The sequence below is a fragment of the Aulostomus chinensis genome, chromosome 6 (genome assembly GCF_037954235.1).
Source record: "Aulostomus chinensis isolate RoL2024-O1b breed Wild chromosome 6, RoL_Achi_v1.0, whole genome shotgun sequence".
Taxonomy (NCBI): Eukaryota; Metazoa; Chordata; class Actinopteri; order Syngnathiformes; family Aulostomidae; genus Aulostomus; species Aulostomus chinensis.
The window spans coordinates 28278790-28301244 of NC_141325.1; the positions used below are offsets into that span (position 1 = coordinate 28278790).

The window sequence follows — 22455 nt, forward strand, 5'->3', positions numbered from 1 at the left end:
TGTCCTTTTTTTTCCCATGTCAGGCAAAATAAGGCCGTTCAGCTCAGAATATGTTGCCTAACTGATTCAAAAATATGCAAGAACACTGAATCAACTGCTTGACACCCATGAGAGCTGCTTCCTGAACGGTGTCTGACAGAGCAAAGCTTCATGTTAGCGGTGCTAGCCTCGCCACTGGGGTGCTCGTTAGAGGGGCGCACAGCAGGAGGTTGAATGTTTCAGGAGCTACAGAGCTACGCAAAGGTTTGGGAACCTGAAGACAAATAGGCTGGTTGGCTTAGTCACCAGTGAGGGTTTACCAACATGACAATTTGAGCGGCACCGACCGGATTGGAGCTTTTCTGATTCTGAATTTTAAAAGTCAATATTTTCAACCGAAGCGCCAAAGAGAGCGACCTGACTGGGAGGTGACGCCAAGCTTGAAGCAGTAGCTTCTAACGCTTTCTGCCATTATTAAGACTTAATGATTAATTCATCAGTGCTCTGAATGCATGGTCACAGGATGTTCAGACTCACCAAAATAAGAGGAAGAATTACTGGAACAACGCGTGCACATAACAGGTAGGATCACGCTTCAGCTGCGCACAACCATCACTTATTTTGATTGTTTGCTGCCTGGGTGCTCAACGGAATATCAATGTTGCTCCCTCTTCCACTCCTCCCTCTGCGTCACCTGCAAGTGCCTCTAAATCATGACTCATGGCGACAACCCGAGTCCTGTGACTGGTCAGCCTGAGGAGCAGTGAGGTTTGCCAGGTGCTCCTGCAGACACCCCTCCAACCTCGGCAACTGCTCCTCACTAGAGCAGTCACATGCTATCAGTGTTTCAGGCGTTCCATAATTAATGAAAGCTCTCAGGCTCTAAGGACTCACACTCGTGCCCCAAGGTGAGTTTTTCATGCAGAAATGGCTTCTTTTTTTTATTTCTGTCTTCAGTCACAAAGTCATTTGTTTATTTATTCAAAAGGCAATAAATCTCTGCACTTGTGCTTTTCAAGGGGAAACGCGCTTGATTCGTCAATGTCGAGCTTGAGATATTGCATTCACTTGAGGTGGAAAATGACCCTCGACCTTCAAAAACTTTCAGTTCATCCTTGAGTCCCAGTGGACCATTGAGCCAAATTTGAAGAAATTCCCTCAAAGCCTTCCGGATATGTTTCCAGAGCAAACCTGGGACGGACAACCAAACACACACTGCCTCCAGCCTGCAGGGTGGAAGCATTAAAAAAAAAAAACGTCTCCCAAACATGCAGTAATTTATATATGAATGATTTGATTGTTGCCTGAGATAATGATGATGAAGTTACCTTCTGGTGTGGTAACAGCTGCTCCTCATCTGTTGCAGTCAGCATCACTGTTATCTGGGTGTCCGTTTCCTCGGTGTAGTGCTACGAGCAGAGCAGCCACCTGACTTGCTGCACTCATGTTCTCTGTGATAAGCTCATTCAGATGTGCAGAGCACATCCAGACATACTCTGCAAAGTGCAGGTTTACTGCTGAAAGCACATTCTTGACACTGCTGACGGCTTAAAAGTTAATGAGTGTAAGTAGCTAGTCAGCTAAAGAGGCAGGAAGGACACTTTATATCTGTGGCATCTTTTTTTTTTTTTTTAAATCTCTGCTCATCTGTTGTTGTTGAGAAGTTGAAGCGATGCAACAGATGCAGAGCACATTATCTGCCACCACAATATTTAAACTCGCTCGATACCGGCACTGAAGGCAAACTTGAAGTTGCTGCCTCAGTACAATCTTGAGAGACTGGAAACACATCACATGATTCATTAAGTTATGAACAAAGACGCGTTTTGAAATTGCTCTCCAGCTTTGAAGAGCCGAACACTCTCGCCTCTCCAGGGTTGAAATACGGTGTTAAAGTTTGTAGTTGTCCTCTTAAAGCACTTCACAACCCAGCAATGATCTACGGTGATAAACCTGGGGTTTGCCAAACAAACCTCTCCCCAAATGAAAGAAGGAAACCAAACACAGAGGATTATGGGATGTCTGCATGAGGCATTTGACTTGGATTTGTGCTAGAATATGATGTTTGCTAAATATCTGGGCCTAAGGGTGAGCATTTTACAGCACGAAATGTTTCCACTGGGACTCAAACATGAGCTGACAAACACTGGTGGTCAAGGTCAGCGAGGCAGGCACCCGTGGTGCGTTGGTGCGCTGTAAAACTAAACTGGGCTTGGGCTTGTGAAACGGACGCGACTGAAACAGCAGACAAAAGGTTCATGAGGTAACAGAACATATCACACAGCCTCAGCAGCGCAGTACTTTGATGCGCGTTCCGTCATGTCCTCGGTACGACAGCCAACCCTGCTGCAGAGCTCCAGAGACTTGAAGTAGGTTGTAGCCCAACAGAAGGTGGCGTATCGCTTTAGGCGCTTATAGTGCCGTTTGAATTGAATTTCAAAGATGACCCTCATCTGTTCTAGAGTAATTAAGCCTTCCCAGAAACTCATCAATGATTTATTCATTACAGGAGCATATTAATTACGTAAGTTTCTTGTAGCCATTGTAGCCTTGAGAGCAGAAACTCTCTGCCTGCGCTGATACGGCACGTCAACAACCTCTCATGTCATCAGATTTGGATCATGAGAGTTTACCCATAGACAGATCCCCTCGGCAACTTTTATATTTCAGCAGTTTTCTGTTCCTCCAAAGTAACCACAAAAGCACTGATGATTACTGGAATGTGATTTCATGAAATGAGTCTCACCACAGCCCACCCCCCCCCCCCCACTTCACATTTGTAGCTTTTGATAAAAGCCCATGAAAACTGCAGTGATGCTTGAAGATCCATGCAAGCTTTTTGAGATCAGACATGAACTTTGCAAACAAGACAAGAGCTGAGGTGGTCTGAATCTTCTCTGTTACACTTAAAGGTGCATTTAGCCTTGTTGCAGGGTTTTAAGCACGATTTTGTTTTTGTCTCAAATTGTAGGCGTCCCCCCTTGATCCGCTAGCTGCCTGCCCCCTGAATACACGATGAAAAAGTCCGGTCCCTGGAGACGAAAAGGGCTCACAAACAGCAAATAAACACTGAGTGCACAGGATGTGCACGTAAACATAACAACCAGGTTCCAGCCAATCACTGACAAGATGGTTGGGGATGGGGGGGGGGGGGGGGGGGGTGAGTGCATTTAGTGGGGAACAAGCAGAGTTGATTGAGTAGGGTAGTAGCTATGTCACTCATAAGCCGTATTTCAATGTAACAGTTTGTTATTCCCAGCTTACTCGAAAGGTTTTTGCTAGCACTAGCATCAGTTCCAGGAAGGACAAATTCTACAAGAAGTGTCTCTTTCGCATAAGCTCATAAAATAATTTTCAATGTATCAGCTGTAACCCAAAACCTAACAAATAATTTTCAATGTATCAGCTGTAACCCAAAACCTAACAAATAATTTTCAATGTATCAGCTGTAGCTCATTACCTAGTATCATAAAGATACTGTGTAAAGACTTGGACTATAAATTTACTCAGAACAGCTGGAGTTTGCTCTCTCATCTTAGCGACGTTGGCGCAGCACAGAGCCACTCACCATGTTGACGTGCGTTCATGACATTTACAGAACGGAGGGGGGGCTGCTTGCTCTGTACTTGTTTGGTATTTACAACGAACGTCAACGAAAGTGACAGGCAGCATCGCTTCGTGCACCTTTAAGAGACTTCAGTGCCAAATCAAGAAATGTGTTAGCCACTTTCAAGGATGAGCCACAAACATTTTATTTAGCAGTATTCGCTCATAGATGTGACACACTATGATTTTGAATCGTAAAAAAATAAATTTTTTGTCTTTGAAATTTTGAAATATTGAGCAGAAACAGACAATAGCACAGGAATGCTGCATTAGCACGTAGCCGCAGCTAGAAGAGATCCTGAACAGCCGAGAAATGTTCCATTAATGGCATTCTAATGGAAGTGTTTTGAAGGTGAAGCCGTGTCTGGTAAATCCTTTGGGTGCCATGATCTTGGTTCTGAAATCCATCATAATTAGCGTTTGATTTCAAGGGAACATGCATGATTGGGATTCTCCATTTTTCCCCTCCTCCCCACCTTGTTTAAAGCTTTTACCAGCTTGAGTTTCCTCGCCAGCTGCAGCAATGAGTCCTAAGACTTGTTGATAAGCTAGTTTTGTTGAGCGTGCAGTTCCCTCGTCTCAAAATCAACAGATTTTTTTTTTTTTTCAGTTAAATGCCTGAAATAAAATCTGGGGCGAAAACAAGTTTAAGATGTTTTCATTTGGATCTATGACATAAAACTTGTCCCACTTGTGAATTTGGATGTTTTTGTGTGTCTTAAAAGAGGTTGGTTACTACACGGGACTACAGAGATTACCGAGGACATTAAACATCATCAAGGCCTGGCAAGAGGAAGCTTAAATTGGATTTAAAGTTGTGTGTCAGATGGATGTCCCAGTCTGACTTGAACAGCTGTGGCTGCGACGCATCACAACAACATCAGATTTCCTCCTACACGTTTCCACATGCTCATTTCCTCGCCATCTCCCCCTCTCAGCCGAGCTCTTGTCTGCCTTACATTTACGACAGATATCAGGTTATAGATCTACCAATATTTCCATCCATCCATAATCTACCTCTTATCTAGTTAAGGGTCGGGGGGGGGGGGACCTATCCCTGCAGCCTTGGGGCAAGAGGGGGGGGGTTCACCCTGGACAGGTCACCAGTCCATAGCAGGGCCAACACATAGAGACAGACAACCATTGGCTCTCCCAGTCACACCTACGGTCAATTTAGAGTCTGGATTAACCTGGTCCCTCTTGATGTCTTTGGACTGCGGAGGAAGCTGGAGTACCAGAGAGAACCCAGCAGGAACAGGGAGAACATGGAGACTCACTCAGAAAGACCCCGTGCTCCAGCTGGGGTTAGAACCTGCTCCCTTGCTGGGAGGCAACAGTGCTGACCACTGCACCACCGTGCCGCCTTATACCAACATTTGACATTTTCAAATCAATCATATGAGGTAACCTTGAAATAACATTCCATGAATCACGTTCTTTTGGTAATGGTAATTAACATTTTTCCCGTGTTATGTGCCTTGTTGTGTGACAGTAATGGGTTCTTTCCATCCACTTTACTGTGATGAAAGTTGACACAGTAAAATCTGTCGGCGCGACCTTGGTCCTCTCCAGAGTGGGTTTGAGGACAAACATGCTAGAAATGCATGTCGACAAAATTGGGGTCAGTAAACATCCAGAAAAGACGTCGTTATTGAGAGGACGTTTGTCGGTGAACACTGAGCAGACAATCAACATCTTGTCATTATTTTATTTTTATTTTTTTACTGAATGGCCATAGCATCACTGCTGGAGAGGAAAAATGGAATCAAAGTTTGAATCAAAGTCAAATAGAATGAAGGATTTGGTGAATCCACGTAGGGCCAAGCCCTTCCCAGCCTGCAGGGTGGTCTCGTGCCCTCTGACCTCTCACACTAGGTCCATTCACCACTGACTGGCAGGTTGACAGTTTGCTTTCATGAGTCCAGATGTTTCCTCTGATAAGACCTGACCGTCTCTCAGCAAAGTCATTTACTGCCTGCAGTTTATCTCAGTGAGTCACACACACACACACACACACACACACACACACACACACACACACACTCATTTTCTTTTTCTAATGCACTGTTATGGCTTTTTTTCCGTCTTGGTGCCGCCCATCGGCAGCTTTGATCTCACAGTGAGGGCTGGGTGACCTTCACAAAGCTTCAATAATTACTGATACATTCACTCGGGGAACAGTTCTCTACCATAACCAGATGAGAAGCACATGATGCCCCCTGTGACAGATCTTTGGTTTTACACTCAACAGGAAAATACGAACCAATCAACCAAAATGTGGTTTGACTTAAAGATCCCCTCTACACACGTACGAATAAAAATACTCTGACAAATACTTTGTGTGCCTGACTTTGCTGAGGCAGAAAAAAAAACAATAGAATAACCTCATGAGAAGTCTTAAAGCGCCACCTCCCCGTCATTAAAAACGTCAGACTCTATGAACATGCAGCGAGATGCCTCCTTCATGGCTGTCCAGTCCATTCTCACTGTGGTCTGGAGGTCAAGTTTTACATGACATTTGTTCTTGCTGAATTTTGGACCAGCTTGTAAATTATTTTGTGATGTCACAAGGCCCCGCCTCTCATAACCTGATTCTCACGAAGCACCGATGGATGTGAAAACAGCCTCCCCTCCTCCGAGGGAACAAGCCGGGACATATTGGACTCTCATCTCTTTGCTTTCACGTTGCGGCACAGAGGCATTTTTCCACTCAGAGATGATGTACAACATAAGAACTACATCACAACCTCCAGATTCTCCTCAGATGTTGAATTTGCTTCTAAATGACAAGTCATCTTTTGATACTTGGTCACACTGAAGCAAGTTGTTGGCTGTTGGGAAAGTGCTGGAGTCTGATTCCCTGGCCAGATCGTGGGGTCTTCTGTCATAAATTGGTGTGTGTGTGTTGTGGTTTACTAGTTTTGCTTCATATTTCACGCCAGACTCACATATTTAGATTGTGATAAGGAGGTTCATATACAGCTTGACAGGGGTGACCTGACGGAGAACCGCGCGAGCCGTTGCTAAAAATCTCCTCTGACATGGCACACCTGTCAATCAACTTTCTGTCGAGCGAGCAAAACGGTTCCACTCATGCACAGCGCGTCGTCTGGGTTTGACACCTGACATGAAGTATTGAGTTGTCACAGATAAATACTGCTGCAGGTTTACAAAGATGTGCTGTATAATCCTGACCAGAAGGAAAATAAGTGGTGTTTTTCCTCTGAGCGTAGACGTCAGTGTTTCCTTCTGAGGGACACCGTTTAAATAATGTTTCTTTCAGTGACTCTACACCGCAGCATCAGCAATATAATGACACTTTTTGTTAATCTGACGTTCTTGGATGCCATAATAAGGTGAAGAACAGCCAGTCGTAACTGGTCCACACAGGGACCGTCCAGGAGGAGGTGAACCACTGAAAGAATCATGGCATTTGTGGCACGTATCCCTCCGCCACATCAGAGCGAGGGACACCCTTACCAGACGCCAGGCAGATAAATTTAATTTCTAATGATGATACAAACGAGGGACACGTCCATCCTGGCAGGACAGTTGGCAGCCTTAATGTTTATGGCGTTATCATGAACTCGGGCTCCGTCGTAGCAGCCAGAGTCATGGTGGGATGCTGTGAGTGAGCAGCACTCCGGACTGCATCTCCCAGCATCCTGTCTGCCTTCGACCACACTGATGGGTCATGCTTAGGTCGCTGGTTCAAGACCGGCTCAAAGAACCATGTAAAAGTTTAATAATCGTGGGGATGTCGCTGAATATTTTATGGGAAGTGCACATTTATACAGGAGGCCATTCCAGCCGTTGAGTGTGTTCGAGGGTCGTGAATTTAAACTGTTAAACAGACGCCTGGTGGATAGACGCTGGATGATTTTATCCAAACAAAAAAATAAACGAACACGTGACAGTTTCAAGAGGATTAAATCAAGCAATATTGAAAGTGAGCCATTATGGATGATTGTCTCAGTTCAACTTTGTTTAGTGCATTTCACTCTGGCTGATAGCAGATTTTCGTAGTTTGTATGCAAATGATCCCAAAAAAACCTGTCCAATATATTCTTGGCACTTAACCGCTGACATCCCTAATCAAAGCCAGTTGAATCCATTATTATGCAAACAACTTTCCACCAGAAAGTGGAGCAGAAAGTGCAAAATGAAACCAGTTGTTTGATTTCACTGAAGCGTTTCTTCACACTGCCGGTTGCCTTTGCTTTCCTGCAGGCCTCTGTAGTCTCAGTGCTCCAGATGTTTGCATCTTCCTTCAGATAATAACGTCCACAAACGTTTTCCGAGAATTTTTTTAAGGATCTTTTTAGTGATTCTGTCTGTTTGCTGTTTTACCTTTGGCAACACCAGCATCTTTAGTTTTGGAATCAACACATCAGACAGCACAACTTTTTATGGTACGAGCACTGCGTGTTTCAGAGGTGGGGGTGTATGCATGGATTATATTCCTCTGGAACATCAATGCATTTCCATGACAATTTTTTATTGTTCCAAATAAGCTTCCACTTTCAGCACATTTTGCTCCTCCCACTCACGCACCTTATTTATTTACATGCCCTTTCATCCTGTGCGGTTCGTCACGAGGAGCAGTGCACATTTGTTGATACGGCTTAGAGAGATTCTGCTGAATACACCAAAAGAGGCAGCAAGTATCAGAAAAGCAATTTTCAGCATTTTTTTTTTTTTTTTTTTAGCTTATATGTTGCATGTTGTACTGTAGCAGCTCAAATTGGATTGATGCACCACTGAAACAGAGCTGTGGCACCCAGGCGTAAGGAGTCATCGGTTGGCGGGTGTCAGGGTGGTGGAGTAAAAAAAATCTCTGGAGGAAATGTTGAAGTCCACGTTGCCTAAATAGGATGTGTGTTTCCCACCTGCCAGATCTCCTGTCCTGACCAAGCTAACATGGCAGGGTTTGGTTGTCTTAAGTGTGAAAGAGAAGCTCCTTGGTAGTCTTGGCCTGTCATGTGAAGCAAAAGCTGCAATCGTGTGTGTGTGTGTGTGTGTGTGTGTGTGTGTGTGTGTGTGTGTGTGTGTGTGTGTGTGTGTGTATGTGTGTGTTGCATGCCCGGAGCCACACCTCCTCCTCCCCCTCCCCCTTCCCCTGCCCTTGAGGTGACGGCACCATGCCGGTGCACTAACGAGGTTCCTGCTGAACGCGATGAGGCTGAATTGGTGTGAATTGGAAGCAGTTATGTGGTGAAACATAAATATGCAAGCCATGCGCGTTCAGTCACACTCACCCCTTCAGTGTGTGTGCCTCCTCTGATGTGCACACATACACAGATACGCTAACACACATGCATGGATGGATAGTTGTACCCACACATGCAGTGAGTCAGAGCATCTTTGGCTGAGCTGCGGCTCCTCAGCAGAGGACGTGTCACGACAAACACAAAGTCGAAAGGTTGTTTCAGGGTCTGTTGCATCTCTGCGATACACAAGCTGGCAGGTGGACAGCACTTTAACTTAATTTTCCCCAGATTTTTTTTTCTTTTTTTGTTTACCCAACAAACTGCAGATTCTGCACAAAAGCCCAGTAACCTGCCAGCTCCTTGGGCCAGCTTCAGGAGAGTTTAGAGGGCTGAAGGTGCTGAGGATGAGGACGGTAGTTGTGGGACTGGAGCCACTTTTCCACAGTCACTTTGTCTTGCTGGCAGCAACATTGTATTAGTGGGGCTTCTCCTGCCGCAGTGTTCAGGCTTGGGCCGGAGTGAGACATCCTCTGTTTTATTGTTCTTTGGCTGAAGTCCTCCAGTCATCACATGATTCCTTCAGTTTTTTCTCCATCCCTCATTCCGTCACCCCCCCTGCAACATTTTTCCATCCTCCCTCCATCCCTTCTGGCCCTCCTCTACTCTCCTCACCATCCGTCTCTCCATCTTCAGTCCTTCACCTCTTTTCCTTGTGCTTTCATCCGTATGTTACAATTCTCTCCAAATAATTTAGCACCATCTAATGAATGGTCCTGATACACAGCGAGGTTTGTCCTGATATCAGATCAGCTCTAGCTGGACATGAATGGAGACCAAAAGAAGTTGCAGTAGTGACGCAATTATTTATATCAAATTGGCAGAGTCTGCTGGACGATTTACAATATAATGTATGAATATCACAAACATGATAGACCGGCATTTAGTTGTTTGAAATGCACATTTTAAAATATCTGATCACGTACAATACGATATGTACGGTGTAATATGTTATGGTATGACATGGTGCAATACGATATGGTACAGTACGGCATGATGGGTACGACACAATCCATTACTGTATAATATTTGATAAGCTTGAATACGATACGATAGCATGCGCTGCGTCGCGGTAGGCTAGGGTACGATTTGCCGTGATACGCCATACTGTATGATCTTCTTTGTCACCCTCATTGGGGAAAGTTTTTCTTGGGCTCAGTGTAACTGCAACAAATTTGATTCCACAATTGATATTCAGTAACTACATACTGATGTATGTCACTCCATTTTAGGCTCATTTGAGATGCAGACTTTGTTGTTTTGATTTATTTTTGAAAGGATCATGTGATCAGGGTTCGATGAATCAGGCGGGAAACGTATGACCGATGACGAGGACGCGAAACCCGGCACTGTCGTGTCTAAACTCGGTCGTTTCGGTCGTTGCAGAAGTCAACACTCACTCTTCACTATGAAGGGAAATTTTATGAAGCTCATTTGCTAAAAGTCCTTTTTTTGTTGTTGACGAAAGGCCCAAACACAGAAAAAAACCAACATTGTAATAACTCCACATTTACGTGAGGGCTACGCATGATGTTTCCTCCCTTCTCTCCCTCTTTCTTTCTCTTTGCTCTCCCCCCCTCCTCTGCTTCTCAGTTGGCAGCTCCTCCTCTTTTGTTCATCCATCATATTTGCCAACAAAGAGAAGATGGAGCTTAAGGGAATCCAAGAGGCTATTCACCACTGTAGCTCATTATAAAGAGCTGCAAACCAAAGTGTCATCTCGGTATAGAAAATAAGCTTTAATGTTCGGTCTTATGAGAGAAGAGAAGGGGAGCCGTGATACTGTTAGATAAAACGCTGTAAAAGCAGCTTAATGCCAGACTGTCATCCTCACTATTCCGGTCTCTGATCTTTGGCTAGCCGTTAATGAGCAGATAATGCTCTTACAGATCTTTGCCACTTCTAACCCACAGGTATGACAATGCCTTCTGAACTGAATAAATCTTTTACATCTGAAGCCTCACTGGAGCATGCATGGAAGTGACAAGTTCACTTCTTATCATGTTCATACAGTCTCAGATCTTTTTAAGCCAGATGTTGGCTCTCAGTGGGTGTGTGGCGTCTTTTCATCATCGCGAGCGGCCAGCTTGGGTTTATGTTTTTTGTGAGGGTCCTTTTCTGAATTTATTTTTTTTAAGCCGTGCTCTGGGGTTTATGTGAAAACATCAAACATGCTTGGGTTATTTTATTTCTCCCATACTGTAGAATGTGCTAGAATATTCATTGTGTGCTGGATATTATGGAGGCTCTGCGGTGGTATGTCATGATCTGTGCCCACGCTGATTTAGTGCTGCTTACAACTCAGTTGGCCTTTTGTTTTAATAGAAGCTGAAGAAGTATTACATCTAATGAATATTAATAACCTGTCCTGACCACAGAAGTGGTTGTCAGATCCTTTGTTTTTTCGAACGTAGGTGCCGTCAGGCTCAGCGACTCCATGAACCTTGATGGAAAGGAGGCTACTGCTCTGTTAGCAGCTACCCGAGCTCTGTATGACGCATTATTGCCCTGTAAATGATAACGTCAGCACGCTAACTTAATGATTAATGAGATCCTGCTGATGTCAGGCAGGTAACGTGTTTCCCGTGTTCACCATCGTGACATAAGCAGGCTAACCTTGGACCTCAGGGGGAATGACGAGATAGAGACGGTGTTAGACTGACTAATATGTCCGTAACAACCTTGTGATGACTCGCTTCGCGTGTGGCAGAGTTGGAATTCTATGAGATGTACGTATTTTGCGGACAATGTACAGTTGTCACCTCCTGGAAAAGTCCTAGAGGCACGATCTCTATAGGTGGCATCCCAGTTCAGCTCTCCTGGCGTTAGCCTACATTTTGTTGTTGTTTCACTCTGCACAAGGATTCAGAGAGACGTGGCCAGTATCTCTCACAATGCAATGATGTGAGTCGAGGCAAATCAGTGCCTCAGTTCCATGACTTTGGGGCGTAACCTTGAACAATCCTGCAGCTTTTACCTGCAATCAATCTTCTTTTACCTGACTAGTAAATCCTCATATCTCTCAAACTCCACAACCCTTCAGTTCCTGATTTAGTGCGTTAACGGCATCTTACGAGCTCAAGCACATTCCCCTCGACTGCTGCCTGAACGTAAGCAACTTGACGATGTCACGCTGCGCTGTGGGAAGACAGTCCTGACAAGTGGTGACTTTAGTTTGAAGGGATGTCCTCACTTTTAAAAATTAGTGTAATTCACTAGAAACATGGACATGAAGGAAATATTATTCTCTCCCTGAGTTCTGTCTGTATTCAAGGAGATTAGTTGGCTTTAAATACGTCTCAGACAGCAATGAGCCATGTGATGCTGGACCTGTTACTGCCTCTCTTCTGTGCTTAAAAAGAGAAAATACATCACTTTGTTGTAATAGGCTCAGCGCCGCCTCGAGGAAATTGGAAAGGCTTGTCAATTAACAGGATATATTACAAAGCTTGATCCAGGCACTTCTCAGCTGCCGTTCCTCCCCCGGCAGCAGCGACAGCAAGAGTATTACCTCCGAGGTGATTTGGGCTACAAGTCGGTGACAGCGGCTGACAATCCTCGCTGTTCTAGAACAGGTTTGGTGTCTGTTTGTGAACCTCATTTTGAACCGTTCTGTGCATTCTCACCAACGGTTGATGTGTTCCAAACCCCGCACACGGCCATATTTGACATGTTCGGTTCTTGTGAGCCAATGAAAATGAATACAATTTGTGGGGTTTTTTTATGGATATTTGTAGTCCGTGCATGGGCAACTGAAATTCTTGGTGACCCAAATGTACTTTTAACACTGCAGTTCAGGACGTACCGTAGGTGCAGAGGCAGCTCTGCCAAGCAGTGATGGTTCAGCTTAAAAACCGGTGCAAATGACCGGTTCAGAGGATTGAACCGTAGATCTGAAAACCTCCCTTCAAGAACCCGCACCGCTTTGGTGGGAAAAGCTCTGTTGCAGCTGAGGGTTGCGTGAGAGCAGGATGGGGTCCAGTTAGTGACAGAGTGGAAAATGTGAAGAATGGCTCAGCGAGAGAGTGTTGGTGAGGAGCCAGGAGAGACGCTGGAGGGGAAGGCTGGCGTCAGCAGCAGCAGCAGATGAGATGAGGGAGTGGAGGAGGAGTTGGCGCTCAGCTCAGGGAAAGGAGTAGTAGGGTCGTTCACATATGGGCAGCCCCCCCCCTTCCCCCCGCTGCTTCCTTCTCCCATCACCAGGGACAGTTTCCATCTCAACAAAACATTTCCTTTGTGTTTCTGTGAAAACAAACTTAAATCTCTGGCAATTTGTGGCAAGTGTTGAGGTATGAGGTTATCAAGTCAATTAAAGATGTTTGTGTCGCACTTTTTGATTTACTACACGCAGCGGCTGACACTGTTTTACTCCCTATAGCAGCTCTATGTTAACCCACAGTCAAGGCTGTTGGAATGTGATACTGCTTTGATAGAGATATTATTCCTTCACCATCGTACGGGGATGCAGGATGTTATGGCCTCCCCCCAGCTGAGATGTGAAAGGGCAGCCAGGCTCACCCTGAACCCACCTAGCCTTGTGTGACAGCGAGGGTCCCTCTGGGGCCTGACGATGGAATACATCATAGAGCTAGCACTCGCCCAGAGGGACCATCGTGGTGGTGGGCAAGGACAGTGGGAGGACGCTGAGGGAAGGGCAGGAAGGATGACTGAACACACGGCGTCGGTCAGGAAAAGGCCACTTTCACTTAGTTTCCTTTTAGGAACATCACGGAGGGTCACTCTGACAACATCAACCGGTCAGGACCGTTCTGCTGGGAGAAGCAGCTGTAAAGAGGGCGACGTGAGAACGGGAGGCAGTGAGCAGAAGCTGCGTATTAACTTCCCGAGTCACCTCTCGGACCGCTCTGGATGCGTTTATTTGACGTGGCTTTACTGGAGGTGATTTGGCAGTTTTTCCCCACTAGAAACAATCACATTACTCACCAGGGTTGCAGCAATATAATTTTCTAAAGAGATTTTTTAAAAAGTAACTTAGTTTTTACACATACTTATAAAATCAATCAAGTTTCAATAGGAAGTTATTCTTGCAGCACCATTGTAAATAAGTCATCATCAGTCAATTGTGCTGTTTTTATACATCCAGGTTGTAAAACTAATGCACTTTTACAACAGTCTTCTTCAAAGACTGGACCAAACCACTGGAGTTTTGCTGAGGGAATCGTAGTTTTTATACACAGCCAGAGCAGGTTGAGTCATCTAGCATGTGTTTTTAAAAAAGTACTGTATAATATTGTCCTACTGTCATAGTATGTGTAACTGTATATCAGTAGTGAGGTATCACAATACTCAACTGTTCGGTAAATCACTTAGAGATGGTATAAAATAGACACTCCTGTGACTTGTTTCCTGTACTTACTGTGCACCCTGAAAGAAAAAGCTGTAAGATGGAAGATTTTTGTTTTCATCTTCAAATCCCTCATGAAGTGACTCTTTAATCCATCATAATTTGATCGGTTCGGTCCAATGACATTTGGAAAGCACAGAAAAGCTGCAGGATTAAATAATTTTATCCCCATTTAATTTGGCGACAGCAGAAGTCGGCTGGCTGAAGTCTCTCGTGGGCCTGTGCAGCCCACAGAGGAGGTACGCTGGCGTATCTGTGACTTTTGCTTCTCCGTTGAGTGAACAAGGCCTCGCTCTGTATCCAGTTCTCTTTATCCTCCACAGAGAAAATGAGGCATTTGAAATATAGCGCGGTTTGAGACAGCAGGTAACTTCAGACAAAGCTTGGCTAGCTGCATCTCCTCACTTCCAGGCTAGGCTAGACGACGCTAGGCTACTCTATTCACTCTAAAGTATGTCTCCTCGTGCACATACAGTACTGTGTCTCGACATGGCCTGGTGTCTCCTGTCCACTCCTCTTCGTCCACACACACCAACTCCATCACTATGTTCAACCATTTATACCAAGAGCAGGACCACAACATGTTGAAAAACCTTTATTCAATCTTTGGTCCTCATCTCGTCTTCAGAATGCTCCGAACTATTAGTTTAACATCTTTCCCACTTTTCCTCCTGAAACAATTAGGAATATTAACAAGCTTTCAAAGGGGGATACTGTTCATCTCCCCTCACCAAAGTTGAGACGTTTTAAAGTGATGCTGGGGAATAAAACATCGCCACATGTTCAAATATTTATGGCGCTTGTGTTAAACGTCCCACTGAGCCAGACTGGCGAGCCGAGCCGCTATCGATCGGGCCGCAAGCAGGCAACCACGCTGAAAGTGTTGATGCTAATTCTTCCCTGAGGGCACAAAGTGGTAAAGGTACTACATATTGAACCTTCTACTGCTGGAAATCACTGAGTGTTTATTCTGGAAAATGATTTTCACGACTATCAGAGGAACTGTGAAGAATGGGAGCAGGCTGTGAGCAGGTAGGGACCCGACCAGCAGAGACAGCATTGCACAGTTGAGTGACTGAAGATGTGAGAGACACAGGCAGCTGGCTCACTGGCTGTGAGTGTGTGTGTGTGAGTGTGTGTGTGTGTGTGTGGGGGGGGGGGGGGGGGGTGATAGCTTCTCAGCGGCTCCAAATGAAATTAGCCATCAAGCCTAGTCCTTTAGCAGCAGTCTGCAGCAGAGACTCAAGGTCAGGCTCGATGATCCTGCTGATGCATTTTATTCTCCAGTGCCAGCAGCAGGCTCCTACATGAGCGCTCGCCGCCGCCCACCAACCCTTCACTCACTCCCACGCCATTCCGCCCGTTCATCCCACACGCATGCACACTCCCATCCCTCCATTATCACCATGGCCCTCCCTGGCAGCAGAGAGAGCATTTACCCGTTAAATTAGGTGGGGGGATGGGGGAGTGGGGGTGACATTCTCCACCGGAGTGCCTGGATACCCTCGCTGATATGTGGCGGTGAGCTGGAAAGGCAAAAGTGCCCTAATTTCCCATGTGACAATGTGTAATTGTGTCATTGTGGAGGTGGGTGCGTAATGACCAGGTACCCCCACTTCCTGTTGCCTGTCAGAGCAGTGCAGGAAGCAGGGGATTGTGGGTAGGATCTCCATTTGTTTTACCACATCGTGTTTTGTGACTGCTGGCCTCGGCTGGGATGAAATAAAGAAGCTCTTTTACTCAAGTACTGGAGCCTACTGGAGTACAGCTTTGAAGTACTTAACTTGAGTATGCTCCTTTATAAAGTGGGGGTTTGGGGGTGCTTTGTACTTGAGTTCTTTTTAGGTACGGGATTTGAACCTTCATTACCAACAGTAACAGCTGTTCCCAGTTTATGACATTTTAGCATCATAACAATATAAGTCCAGGATTTTGTTCGGATGGGTTGCACTTGGTACTCCTGAATTTATTTGACAGCTTTAGTAACATTAAAGATGAAATGAAGATTTTACTCAAAGGACAATATAACGAACATTAAAAAGGTAACACAATGTGAATGATATTTATTGCTTTTTTCCATGTTGATAATGCAACAATAATCATTCACCACTTGGAGAATCCGGTGCTTTACAAAAAATCTGATATTTTAGGAAAAAGTCCAAATATCAGACGCACAGTGCTGCTGCACTGATTCTGAAGTAAGAATACACCCTTACCACTAAACCAGGAAACCAGTACTTGAACCATAGTTTAGTGCTTCAATTTGAATCACATTTTTCCTGCTGGATTTCTCTTGTAAAAGAGGATTGTTATACTTTTAATGACGTAAAGAATCTGTATAGAAAATGACTTACTCTCCTAATATCACACAGACAGGTGGACACGGGATCCAGCTGGTTGACCTTATGTACTGGTTCTTCCCTGTCCTCATAGGCACCATGAGACCAGTGCAGAGAAACTTCTACGAGCCGTCGTCGGCCCCGGGGAAAGGCGTGGTGTGGGAGTGGGAGAACGACAACGGTTCATGGACGCCGTATGACATGGAGATCTGTGTGACCATCCAGAATGCCTACGAGAAGCAGCACCCCTGGCTGGACCTGACGTCTCTGGGTTTCTGCTACATCATCGACTTCAACAGCATGTCTCAAACCAACCGGCAGAGTCAACGCAAGCGACGCCTCCGTCGACGCATGGACCTCGCCTACCCGCTCATAATGGGCTCCATCCCCAAGTCTCAATCCTGGCCTGTGGGCACCAGCTCCGGACAGCCCTGCTCTTGTCAGCAGTGCATCCTGGTCAACAGTACCAGAGCCGCCTCTAATGCTATTCTTGCTTCGCAGCGGCGGAAGCTCTACGGAAGGACAGCAGGCGACCCGAGCGCTGCAGGAACCCTGACGGTTGTGCGGCAGAGCAACACCTTTGCAGGAACCTCCCTCTGGACTCCCACGTCCTCCTCCTCCTCCTCCGGCACCAACAACAACAACATAAGTGCAGGAGGTGGCCAAACCAAAGTTGAACAGGTGCAGTTGCAGCTTTCTACTGCTAACTTCCCCTGCTCCCCCGTGATGCCATCTCTCTCAGGCTCCCACGGCCACAACGCTCTCACCATTAACGGGCAGAACAACCTGAACCGACCGGGCACCCAGCGCATCTCCATGGCCACTGCCAGAGGAGCCATCCCACCTGGGTAACAATGTTTGCAAACACTAGCATGTATTATTCTGTCATTTAGAAAGCTCCAGAGCCCACAGTAGCCTTTTACTTCAGTTGAAGCAGTGGCAGGATATAAAAAGCGACAGTTTTCTTCTGCTTGTCTGCTTTACAAATGCTCAGCAGGCATGTATCTGGCGTATTGTTTTCTTTACCTCTGTCCTTGCATCTTCACTTTATTTACGACTACTCTTGTGAACGCGCTGATGTGCGGAGAAGTCCTTGGGTCTCTCTGATTCTCTTAGTCGACTCTACAGAGGAAGAGCCGCACGAGTGTCTGCCGCGGTTGCAGCCTGATAATGAGCTTATGTTGTCCCCAGCAGGCATGAAATACCACAGCTCTTCTGTTGCTTCTCCTTTGAATTCATTTGTTACTATCACTCTAGGAAGTGAGCGTTTCTGTGTGTGTGTGTGTGTGTGTGTGTGTGTGTGTGTGTGTGTGTGTGTGTGTGTGCGTGCATGCGCGCGCCTGTCATGTTTGTTTCATGATGTGGGTGTTTGTGAGTGGTCAGACATGTGAGGCTCTGGTGTAGCTGTGGAAACCTATTTGCCATGGAGGCAGAGCTCCACAGGGAAAGAATGAATAATGGATCAAGGAAAAATGGGAGTTTCAGCAGAGCACACTGACCTCAGAGCGATTCAGGAGAAGAAACCAAGGAAAAGAAGTGTGTCTAGCACTGTAACCGATACTTCGCTCCCTACCCTGCTTTCTTTTACTAAAATAAACCCTGTCTTGATCTAATTTGATTCCACTTTGTCCTGGAAGCTCATGTGGAGAGACTCTGTGAAGGCTGTGAAGGCTGTGAAGACGGTCCTCCACCCAGGCTTTCACGTTCACTGGCCTTGTTCAGTGTCACTGAAAGGAAACACTGTTTATTTGCGATAGCAGGTCATGACCTTCCTCATGCTGCACGCAAGAGGAGGAGGAGGATGAGTCTCCATGACCTGTTCAGAGATGTTCCTGAAGAATTCAGAAGAAGCTCAGGTGGATTTAAGAGGAAATCTTACTTCTTCACCTCGCGGTGCTCGGCGGATCTTTGGCGGAGAGAGAGAAAGAGAGAGCACGAGAGAGGAAGAGGCAGGGGTGAGGTAGAGTACATCAGTTCTCAGGCGAGTGGCTCGACATACAGGATGAGTGTGGTTAACATACACACAGCGAGACATGAGACTTCACACACGTATATATAGTCTCAAACCCCCTCGCACAAATATGCTGCCGACAGATAAGAGAGGAACCCAAACAGTATGTCAAACATCAGATGTGTTTTTCACACACCCACGCCCTAAAACAGCTGCTGTCAGGGGCTTGAAGCGCTCTGGCTTGTTTACATGGTTGCAAACAACCAACCGGCATCTGATTTTCTACCAGATTTATGTCAAGATACTTAGGATTTACAAAAGTAATACTGCAAATGATTTTTGCGGAAGCCACAAGTGTTTGTTGAGTGTCATTAAAAGGCTGCAGCTCAAATATTGATTTTTGCACCGTCTCCAGATACCAGCTGCTGAAGGCTGTAAATGATGGTTCCCGTGTGGCTTCATATACAAATATTTGAGACGGAACCACCTGTTGGCTTGTGTCAACAAATCAGTTTTTGACAGGACACAGCTCACTATCGCCACCTGTCTATACCTCCTGCAGCTGATGACTGGCACAAGGCCACAGCTACCAACATCCATGCAAATATCCTCGCTAGCTTAACTGCGGTTGCTCTCAGCTACTTAACAAGTAACTTTGATGGGAGTTTTTAGCTCAGGGGGTCTCGGGCCGGTACAAGCGCACGAGCTTTAATCCCCAAACAAGCCAGCAGTGTGATTGTAACAGCAGATAGAAGAGAAGGATACATGAACGACACTTAATTATGCACAAAACACATGAAGTTCTATGAAACAAACATTACTATTCAGTGAAAACGATGTGAGGAACGAAAAATAAAAATGTTTTCAGCCTGAGCTCAGCGAGCAGAATGATGATGAAGTGTGAAGTGAGCGAGCACTTACAACTAACAGTCCCAAACACAGCAGTATTTATATTAAAACCAGGTGAGACACGTGAAAGCAAAACAGGGAACAAGTTTGAGTCGATGGGTGCAGAGAGCGATGGACTTTTCTGCCTGAAAAAATAACTCAAATATATGAAGAAAAAGAAGAGGGTAGCGGTGATACATCATTGCTATAAGTTAATTGGTTGATTGATTGATTGATCATATTTCTGAAAAAAGGTCAAATTACATAATGTGAATGAAAATTATTTTACGATAATCAAACTCTTATCACAAATCGTGACTCGCAATCTCTTCACGTGAGATTTTCTTTCATGTTTGAGATCATATTTGCAGTGGCATGAGCCAAGATATGATTTCACAAGATTTTTTTTTCTCGTCTTCCATCTGTGAAACCACTTCCTCGATTGCATATGCATGCACATCGTAGCTCAGCTAAGATCGCATGTCAGTGGTGGTTTCTTTGCAGTGCGAAAATGCTTGTAAAGAGAAAAAGACAGAGAGAGAGAGAGAAGTGGACGCTGTTTCCAGGCTCCTCGTGCTGAAGCTGCTCGTCTGGCTGCAGGGCTGCTCCTTGTGTGCAGAGATCATCATCCCTCTGTGGGCTGCTCCATCACCGGGGCTCCCTGTAAGATACAATTAATATTGGACTGAATGAATAAATCATGATCTGGACCAAACCGGTGCGGTTTAAGAATTCTTGTTGTCATCACTGCTAATGCTCTGGGTGTTCCAGAGCATCACCTTGGTGGTGATCCCTCCTCTGTGCAGCGGCGGGACACGGCCTACACTTGGTCGGCCTCCTGCAAGTCACATCAATATGCAATTAAGAACTCCTGGAGTTCTCCCTCTCCGACTACCCCCTCATGTCTTTATAATGCATAATAAACAGATGAGGAGATATTAGTCCTCCGTCAGCACTTTTCTAACAAGCTCTAATGTGATCTCTCTATTTGGGGAATGTCATCAGTCTCAGGCAGGCTGGAGTTTCCCTCTGGAATGGATGGATGACGCCCGCCACTGACAGAGGAGGGGCTGTGACCCTCCCTCCCCTGACCTGACGGGCTGTAATTAACGCTCTGCCATTAGTGGGCTTAATGTTTCACTTAATTGTCAGGAGGTATCAAAGGGTCGGCGTCAGGAATGTCTGCAGTAGATGGGAGATGATTCTAGGACCACAACTGCATCAGTACACATGGGTCACGAGACAGTTTTATCATGACCAAGTGGAATACAGGACATACGGGGATCGCCTATAGAATTCACTGAAATTTTCACAACAGATCTGAAAACACAACTTCCCACGTACCACCTGGGTAGGCTGGTAACAGCGTGTCGATAACAGACGGACTGAGTCAAAACTGCTAATTCAAAATTTCTGTTCCACTGTCAGATATTTACGAAGTTCCATGGTTGTACACTGTTGCTGCGCAGACTCAGCACTGCAGCCATAACTAAGCTAACGGGATATTCAGACGTGGTAGCAGCAGGAAGAAGCATTATTCAGGCCAAGGAATGTGGAACGCTCCAACTCCAGTGCAGACTAACATTCCCAGTTCACAATGCCAGAGCCAGAGAGCATCACCATGACAACAACGACATGTACAACTGGCGCTACCTACCTATCTCTGGTACCAAGTTAACATTATCATAATAAATCAGCATTTAAACCATAATTATTAGAACGGAACTAGCTTGCAAAATATCATGGAATATAGGAATACCAATGTTATAAGTACTACAATCTTGAAAAACTGCATCTGCACTCTGACTTTGGCTTTTGACCAGCAAAAACTTGTCAGGTCATCCTTGACTTCCAGTGGACGACAAGCCAAATTTGAAGAAATTCCCTCGGACCCTTCAGGAGTTTCTCAGGCAGAAGCTCAAAAGCACGATGCCTCCAGATGTTACTGCTGTTGTGGCATTAAAAAGTACATAAACTTTAATTTCTTGTGCCACACATTAAATATTACCACTCTGAAATATAGCTTCCATAACATCCGTGGCTCACGTGATGACTTCACCTGCATGACTTGAGGTTTGATCACGCGGCTGGAATACCAAGACAAAGTAAAACAACTTTGATGTTGAACACTTTTATTTTATAGTCCCGTGAGACACCTTATCTTTGTTTTTTATGTAGATATAGAGAGTGAAGGACTGTCACAGGCTCTGACAATACTTGCAAGGACTTGATGGTTTCTCATGCAGAGAAGATGGACAGAAGGGAATGAAAAAGTGAACACAGGTCAGGAGGAAACGAGAAATCAGAGTTGGCAGGGCGAAAGAAATCCAGAGGTGATGAGGTTCAGTCTGGTTGGCTTGTAAAAAACTGGAGTGCTGGAGCTGGAGCAGCAGCGTCGCAGCGAAAACGCCTGCGTCTATTTACACTTATGATGTGGTATAATTGCTCCCGAAGCCTTTCATTGATTTTCTGTTTTTCTGACATTAGTTTAATAGCGGATTTACTTCAAGGGGATTTTTGTGATACAGAGGATGAGACAGAAAGAGCCAGAAGGAAGAGGTGAAGCCGGAGTTAAACCCTGGAAGTCACTGGCCGTTAGGGATTGTCAGCAGAGAGTGAGGAGGTGGCATGTGTCTTAAACCCCAGCGCTGGAGGCACAGCCAGGACAGAGCGGGTCATTGCCTCCAGAGGTGCACACAACAGACCAAGTCAAGAGAAAAGAGCTTTAGCAGTGTGTGCAGAATAAGATGAGGGCTGACAGCTGCGCACAGGCTGGCGAAGGCCGCAGCCTCGCTGCGCTCAGAGAGGAAATCACGGCCTTTACAAAAATAATGAGATACAGCGTAATGAGATGTTGCTTACATGATGTGGATCTATCTGTCTCTGTAGAAATAAACAGTGTCTGTGTAAGTGTTAGTGCAACATGGCATATTTATCATGTAATACTCTCGGGCTGACAGTGAGATCTTTGCTACAATGCATTAAAGATGAAATGCTCTCCTAATTAATGTCTGGCTGCAGGTTCCTGACAGGTCCTCTTTACTGTACACTCACAGCAGC

The 22455-nt window shown here is 45.5% G+C and overlaps 1 protein-coding gene across 3 annotated transcripts in view; it reads left to right on the top strand.

Moving 5' to 3' along the window:
• The window catches only part of dtx1 (deltex 1, E3 ubiquitin ligase), a 50289-nt gene that overhangs the window by 11075 nt on the left and 16759 nt on the right, over positions 1 to 22455 (top strand). For 2 of the 3 annotated variants that reach the window (XM_086207346.1, XM_086207345.1), the window contains exon 2: positions 16651 to 17404. In XM_086207346.1, coding sequence (XP_086063472.1) covers positions 16651 to 17404 — 754 coding nt within the window. Of the gene's footprint in view, positions 1 to 10700; positions 10766 to 16650; positions 17405 to 22455 lie in introns of those variants that run through there. The other variant, XM_086207347.1, reaches the window with a different exon arrangement.